This window comes from Scomber scombrus, chromosome 10 (assembly GCF_963691925.1).
Source record: "Scomber scombrus chromosome 10, fScoSco1.1, whole genome shotgun sequence".
NCBI classification, from domain to species: Eukaryota; Metazoa; Chordata; class Actinopteri; order Scombriformes; family Scombridae; genus Scomber; species Scomber scombrus.
The window spans coordinates 24,750,081-24,758,600 of NC_084979.1; the positions used below are offsets into that span (position 1 = coordinate 24,750,081).

Consider the following 8,520-nt stretch of genomic DNA (forward strand, 5'->3'; position numbering starts at 1 on the left):
AAAAACACACTGAGACGCACACTCATACACGCCTCACGCACGCACGCATGCATTATGTCAGAGCCAGAGGAACCAGTCAGCCGCTGGGGGACATTCCTGTCTGTCTTCAACAACTTCACCTCACACACAAACACACACCGCCAGCAGCTAATGAGAGCAGCGGACGACGTGAGCTGGTTTTAAGGCATTTTCCCAGTCAGACCAGTTGAGACTTCAAAGGATGTGGAGCAGCGTCACTACCACTGTCAGATCTCATTGAAACTTTTGTCAGTTAACACAGCGACCAGAGGAGGAAGAGAGGTGGACGCAGGACTCGCAGGGACTGGGTGTCGGTCACCGGAGACGATGGGAGACTTTCACTAGATCCACAACGGAGCTGAAACACCATGGCTGTGGACGGTAGGCAGCTTGTTGCGGCTTATTTTTCGATATAGAAACGAGAAATGTTAAAATAGTCATAGGAGAAACTTCAATTTTCCGCTGCGCATTTAGTTCGTTACTATAACCAAATACTTGCAAGACCGGTTTTCCAGGTCTGTTAATCCTCCTATATGTCAACAAAACGACAGCTGTAGGATCATTTCCTCATGATGAAGTATTTGAATGCGGTCAGAACATTCAAATAACTCCTAAAGACTCAGAATATCTAACAAAAACATAAAGAATAATAATAAATAAGCCCTACTACACAGCTCTTACATGTCATGTTACATCCAGTTCCTTTAAAAATATATTACAGGAGCTTTTAGGGAAATGATGGGGAGTTTAAGATACAGGGGTGTCTGCTGATGGACAGTGACTGGGTGCTGAAATGGACAGCGCACCAGTAGAGACCAGCATCACCAGTAACATGGTTTTACTACTGTGGTCAGTTTTTGGCAGCCGACTGCATTGAACCCCTGTGAAGCCCTCATGTAGAAATTGCATGTTTATTATAGCATCTTCTGCATCATTTCAGTAAAAATGGGCAATGCTGATGGAAATCAGTGTAGTCTATGTGTTGCTTTTTGTGCAAGTTTTTCCAAACCTTCAAATAGGAGATTTAATTCACACCAGAAATGCTTAAAGTACTGCAGGCAGGCTCTTCACAGTATGTGTTGTAAGAAAGAATTTTCCTATCCGGTGCTGCGAGTTAATGAGGACTTTCTCCTCATGTTAGACGTGCAAAACTGTGAAGAAAAAGACTCAGTCTGACAAGTGGTCTTAATTATCCTTATTTAATTCGGGGAAAGAGGCATATTTATGTTTACAGCAGTAGCCCGGAGGAGTAATAACCCTGTGAAAGAGGTTTCATGCATGCATGCATAGTCTTAAGAGGCATAGCTCAAAGAAATAAAAATCATTTGGAAAGAAAACTGCTGCAGAGTTTTATTCATAATAATCAGATGTTGCTGATTCGCCTTGATGATTGCAGAGCTGGGCTTTGCGCCGCTTTCATTGGGAGATGCTGAATGACAGAAAGGAGAAGCACAAAGCTAGAAATCCTAAAGACACTTTCATCTACTCAAACCCTGGTCCCCCTCTTGACAGTCTTGCTCACTGTGTCCTCCTTTCAAATTCTCTTAGTCAATTTAAGATATTGAAAATGCATGTTAGGCACAAACACAGCTGCACACATAGCTTCAAACACGATGAAAAATCCTTCCAATCTGGCACATGAATCAGTAATGACCCATGGCTTTCTGCCAGGATCTGTGCCAGTAACAGCATGTTTACTGTAGTTCCACACTTTCTTTAATCACTGGATGTTGGGAAGCCACCTGCTGTTGAGTGGGCTTGGATGTCTGCCTGCAGGCCTCCTCGTAATGATGAGAAAGTTGCTCGCCTAACAGCTTCGACATTCACCTACAAGCTCAGCGAAAATTAACAGTTGTACCTGAACACTGGTTTCTGGGACTTGCCCAGGAGCCTGTACAGAGAACTTTGAAAGTTGCCTCGTGTCCTCTGTGTTTAAACTGAGCAGGTACGAGCAGGTATTTTATAATGAGATCACGACTAAATGACAGGATGTCCAGGTGGGTTCAACTCTGGCTTTTGTTTCCTAGTCATGTTGAGTTTTTTTGAAGAGTGTGTCTCATGCTGTTTTATGTTGTCAGTGGTAATAGTCAGATCCAGCTTTCTAATCTTTACACCGCCTGCTTTTATCTCGCCAGCTGCATCCAGTTTCAGTTTCTGCAGGCCAGCTGTGGAGTACAGGGCGCTGCCTGAAGACTTCAAGCACCAGCTGAGTCGACGGACAGGTGGGAACCTAACCTGGCATGACGGGCGTGGACAGAAGACAGCGGGAGGCAGAACAGTGAAGCTGCTGCAGCAGCCGGGCACAGAGGCCCTGCAGGTACTCAACACCTACATTACCGGAACATGTCAGACAGCACACCTGGCTCATGGACTTATGCGGTGTGATACACCCTGAGGTTTTTTTTACTCCCAGAGCTAATGCTGCTTAAATAGAGGACAAGGCAGGTGTTATTTTATATATTTTTAATATCCAATTTAAAAACCAGTCATCAATGCATTAGAGAGTCTGTCTTGATACTTTCCAACTTCCCTACTCTTAGAGATCTTTAAAGCAGTTAACAAATATATGGTTTCATTTTGAATGTAATAATGTCAAAAGGCTAAAACAGCTGCTTAATGTAGTTTAAGCAAACTCAATCAGGAGGAAATTGTGCATTTGTTAGAGACTATTTTCAGCTGCGTACTTCATGCTTTAGTAAGTACAGCTGCAGGTTTGTATGTGTGATGTGTGATTGAGTCAAAATTAACTACAGTGTGTTTTGTAGTATCTCCAAAAGCAGAGCCATCAGTTATCAGGCTCCTCTCCAGAGGAACCATCTTCTGGATTTAGTCCCTGTCTACGTTTAAAAGGAGGCTTTAAACTTTCCTTTATGATAAAGTTAGGACTGGCCAGGCTTACCTTGGACCAGCCCACTATCTTTGTCTCTTTAAATTAAATCAAAGAGTTCTTTCTAAACCTGCTCTATGTGAAAATTGCCTTGAGATAACTTTTGTTGTGTGTTTTAATAGATTTTGATCAACAATGGAGGTCTACAGCAAGCATATCAGGCTTTGTATACACAGGCAATACTTGTTGGTAGGATCAGTTCATTGTGGATTTGGTGTTTTCGTGGGATTTGTTGAATAAAAAGCAGCCAGCCTTTAGCTTTAAGTAATCTGATTCTTGATAAGGTAAAAGCAATATTTCTCAAACCGCGGAAGAAGCAACGAAATGGATTATTTTTGTTCACATCCTTTTGTTCCATCAATATAAAGTGACTGCTAATACTGTAATGAAAATCAACAGAATTGATTGTAATATATGGAATAAAAGATCATTATAGCTATATACTAAACAACAGCAATACGCTCATTGATCTTACAGCACACTGATGCAGTTTCTAGTGTTTGTACATTTTTCAGATTTTTTTGCCATTTTAAGATTTGTTTTTATCAATGAATCTGTCATCCTGCATTCCTGCCTGTCAGTCATGCAGACACAAAACAAATATTAGATTACTTAACTTAAGCACTTTTTTCTTTGTTGACTCATCAACTTGAGAGTACATGCCAATGATCCTCTCTGGTGCTCAGTAACTCTTCTCTGAGATTTCTGCTCAGAAAAGTCTGAAAAGAAAGATTCATAGTCTGGGAAATGCAGCCGGTCACCATCCATTGTTGCAAATGGGCACTTTGTTAGAAGAGAATGGAAGTTGCTCTCTCCCCGGCGGGTTGGTGGGTTCTAACAGCCTTTTAGCATGGCTTTAAATAGCATAGATCCTCCAACACTCTCGTTACGCTGCTGCTGCACTGTGTGTGTTGACGAAGAGCAGAAAGAAGCAGCATTTAGTTTGAAACCGAATTACTGATTTTTATGCATGCTGTGATGTCTGCTGCAGAGTAATAAAACATTATGCAAAGCCTTTTTTATAGCTCTCTTTATGAAAAGCATCGTCAGATCTACTTCCAGTGTGCTATTCTGTTCCAGTTTAAATTTAATTTTTTTGTTGATATTCGTTGTGTTATCTGATCAAAAAGAGCATTGTCTGATCACACAGTCAGCGTCGACAGACACAATCCATTTGTGCTGTAAACTGGCCTCATTTAAAGCCCTCGGTTACAAGTCAGAGAGCCCATGCCTTTGTCTTCACCCCATGAAAGGCTCTTTAAAAGGCGGTCATGAGCTGAGGCTAAAGCTGCAAACATAGAACTGGGCTGGGCTGATAACAGAGTTGTATACAATGCGTTGTTTGTTTGCTTCAATCCTCTTGGATGCACATAATGTAGTGGTCGCTTTATTTTTGTCTTGAGGAGCATGAATTTAATCAGTGCTGTGTGTTTGGGAGATGGGCTGCACCGAACACATTACTCCTCTATCTTCACTTTGTCCAAAGTTCACAGCATTTCCTCCTACAGTTAGGTTCATGTAGTCTTTTTCTCTACTGTCCACAGTCTCCTCACTGTACTGTACATGATGTTCCTGAGAAAAGCAGAAAAAAAGCAGTAAACACTCATTATAGTCTCTCTCTTTGTCACCTATAGTAATACCTCTATGTTTCTGCTGCACCACAGTAGATGGAGAGCCACACAATACATTCAGAGATTTTTGATTAACCAAAGGCAGTGAGTGAGTATGTTGAAATGAGATAAATTATCAATTAATCAATCACCAGAAACATAATTGGCTGTTGATCGTTTTGATAAGAAAGAAGGCCAAACATTGTTTCATTCCAGCTCGTAAATTGTGTAAATTGTGAGGATTTCTTGCTTTTCTTTCTCCTATTTGCATATGTTACATTCGGCTTTAGATCTCTTTGTCTAGATCACATTTGTCTCTATTTCAAAACGATTAAATGACAAAATAAGCAGGAAATGTATTGATAGTGAAGATAATTGTTATTCGCAGCCCAGGAAATGGTCACATGTTGGTGTTTGGGGTAACTGCCTGTTGTCACATTCATAAAACAATTCATTTAGATGAACTGAGGAAAGCGTTCACTCCGTCTCAGATATGTTAGCAACATTATTATGATTTGTGGTGTAATTCAAAGTCTATGCAACCATAAAGAAGTCTGATTCAGCGGTCAAAACATTCACACACTGACCCGTTAATGGCAACAGGACAGAATTTTAAGCAGCACCTATGAGTGAAGCTGTAATGCTAAATGTTAGAGTTGAGATGTGAAGTGGAAATACTAAAAAAAAGGAAAGGAGAAAAAAGACATCAAAAAACAAGAGCATGCTGGGCCAAGTTAAAAGAAGGAAGTCAAATCAAAAGAACGGAAACCCAGTGCTGCTCCTCGTGTGTGGAGCAGGAAGTGCAAAGATAAAAACAAAAAAAGTTTTGGCGAAATTTAAAGAACTTTGGTGGATTGAAGACGAGTCAGGAAGCAGAAAAATACTTAATTTAGTCTGGAGGGAAACCAGCAGTACGTCGTTACTCTAAATGAGACTATCAGGGAGCAAAATGAGCTGGATTTATGTTTAACTTGTAAGAAAACATTGATGAGTTTTTGTGGTAAAATGTAACTCAACATGTTAGATTTTATGTAAAGCTGACATGATCGGTCAATGAATCGATTAGCTGATTGATAGAAAAAATTCACCTTCAACCATTTTGATTATTAATTAACAAATTTAAAGTAATTTATTAAGCAAAAATTAACTGGTTTCAACTTGTCCAAAGTGACCATTTGCTGTCTTTCTCTGTGTTGTGTCACTATAAAGTGAATGCCTCTTTTGGACTGTTTCAGTCGTCGTGTTTTGTTGGACAAAACAAAACTTTTTCACAACTTTCTAATGTTCTGTGGACTAAATGATTCACTGATTAACAGAAAAAATGCTGATGCTTATCCTATCTTAATCTATCCATAATTTTGAGCCACACAAGAATGCAATTTCCGTTGTTTATGTCCCTTATCAGATCACAATAGATACTGAGTTTTAAGATATTTAATAGATGACAAAAAGAATTGACGCAAAGCAGAACTTTATCTTCAGCAGATGAAGTCATCAGCATATTTGGACACATTAAACAGACCTCCAGCACAAACTTTGCCCCAATGACATTTAAATATTAACCAGCTTTTTTTTCTCCTTTTTTTTCGAGCACCTCCTCTTTCCTGCACCAAAAAAAAAAGAAATCTGAGTTGGAGAAATGCTGAGCTTGCTGAATTTTTTAAACCGATTGACTGATCAAAGGCCCAGTTTGATTAGTCCTCCACAGTTTTACATCCAGTACATCTATAAGATTAAAGAGCTGGATCTCATGATTACACTGGCCTACATGCTCCTCTGCCTGTTCTGTTACTTTTACAGGAGCTGCTGCATGTTCGCTGATCCTTCAGACAACTCACAGGCTCACGTCTACATAGAGCGTTTGATCTGCGAGCACATATGATCAGGATCATCCGTGTGTGCTTTAATGAGTTAGAAACCTGTTCTGATTAGGCAGATCTTGTGAGTTCCCCATGTTTAGGCCTTTGTATGTATGTGTGTATGTATATGTATATGTGTGTGTGTGTGTGTGTGTGTGTGTGTGTGTGTGTGTGTGTGTGTGTGTGTGTGTGTGTGTGTGTGTGTGTGTGTGTGTGTGTGTGTGTCTTTATCTCAGCCTGTCTGTGTTTGATACAAAATGTTCAGCATATACATATATATATATAATTTTTTTTTTTAAACTGAGCAGCTGTTAAAAGATCACACATTATGCTCAGTTAAGAAAAGTCACGTCTGTTAGCGGATCTGATAAACATAAACATACTTCAAAAACATCAAACGGGGAGTTGAACAGGACAAAAAGCAGCTTTGAAGGAATAGTTTGACATTACAATAACACAAGATAAAAAGCATCATATGTCAGGATTTCTCAGGAGTTACATGTAGTTGGTAGATGTGTGAATATGCCATTTCATGAGATATATGCTTGAGGTAGGTTGAGCTCAGTACTCCACAGAAATGTATGTAATTTGAATTAATAGGTCCCATCTGTGAACATGTTGGTGTTCTATGAAGTGTATTAAGTGGACATAATGTATTTTACAGTGATAAATTCACCATAACGTTGTGGATCTTTTATATTATGTTTGGTTTTAGCCAACTGTGATACCAAACTTAAGATAAGATGAGATAAGATATTCTTTTATTAGTCCCACAGTGGGGAAATTGGATTTATGTCAGCAAGTTGGTAGCAAAACAATATAGTAAAAAAAAAAAAGAGTAAAAATGAAGTTGAATGATAAGATAGCCTACCTAAGTTTGAGTCTATCCATCCATCCATCCATCCATCCATCCATCCATCCATCCATCCACCTACCTACCTACCTACCTATCGATCTATCGATCTAGTACTTCAGCATGGTTGAACTGAAGTAATAGTTTAAAATTGTCCAGGTCAGGGGTGTGTGAGGTTTACTGGGAATTATTAGCACAGCACCTCGCTAAGAAATAGTCCTGCATATAAAACCAAAACTGACACTTTTAAACAAGATTAAGAAAATGAAACAGAACATGGTAATTCATGAGCTTTAGAGGTGCTGGTAGGCAGATTTTGTTACATTTTGTAGCCAGGCTAGCTGTATCCCTCTGTTTCTAGTGTCTGTGCTAAGCTAGGCTAACTGCTCCAGCTTTATATTTACCCTACAGATATGAGAGTGGTATTAATCTTTTCATTTAATGCTCTACAAAAAGAGTCAATATGTGTATTTCTTATAATACATATCCATCTTCTCTGTGTTTATCTGTTTATCTGCAGTATCATTCCACCGACAGTTATGGGATATATCACACCAGCCCGACACAGCCCAGCCTGATCCGGCCCGTTGTGCTCTGGTCTCAACAAGATGTTTGTAAATGGCTGAAGAAACACTGTCCGCACAACTATCTAACCTACGTAGAGGCATTCTCGCATCATGCCATCACAGGTAACACTGCAAAAATAACCACAAGATATTTTTATGGAAGATATATTAAAAATATACATAAAACAAAACCCAAATACATTTTTTTTAACTCCCTGCTTTCAACTTCCAGGTCGGGCGTTGCTGCGTCTGAATGGAGAGAAGCTGCAGAGGATGGGACTCGTGCAGGAGACCCTTCGACAGGAGCTGCTGCAACAGGTGCTGCAGCTTCAGGTTCAGGAGGAAGGACGCAATCTGCAGCTGCTCAGCAGAGGTGAGGGTGTGTGAGCTTTTTGTTTTAACACCACTTCAGTCTCAAACCTTGCCTTTTTAAACATTTAAAATATTAATCTGCCTGCCTTTCACAGGTTCCTTTGGGAGGATATCATAACCAGGTTGTTTGAAGATGTGGACGAAGGGAAATCGTTGGATTTATGATTAAAAAAACTCAAATGTGAATCAGATACGTGGGATAAATGCGACAAACAGTGGAGCACTCTCTTGGATTGTGTTGCTACGTGGAAGATGGCAGCTTTTCATTCCCTATCTGCACGATAAACAGACTATGAACTGTGATGAAAAAGCATCATGACAATCTGTTTTGTCAATTTATTGCTCTATTCCGTGA

At 39.7% G+C, this 8,520-nt stretch overlaps 1 protein-coding gene across 1 annotated transcript; it reads left to right on the plus strand.

The window, feature by feature from the left end:
* The first annotated feature begins 386 nt into the window (after positions 1–386).
* samd10a (sterile alpha motif domain containing 10a) lies at positions 387–8,283 on the plus strand. The gene is made up of 5 exons (XM_062427801.1): positions 387–399; positions 2,154–2,335; positions 7,748–7,916; positions 8,026–8,166; positions 8,261–8,283. Exons 1-5 carry the CDS (start codon positions 387–389, stop codon positions 8,281–8,283), a joined length of 528 nt encoding a protein of 175 aa, XP_062283785.1.
* Positions 8,284–8,520: the final 237 nt, after the last annotated feature.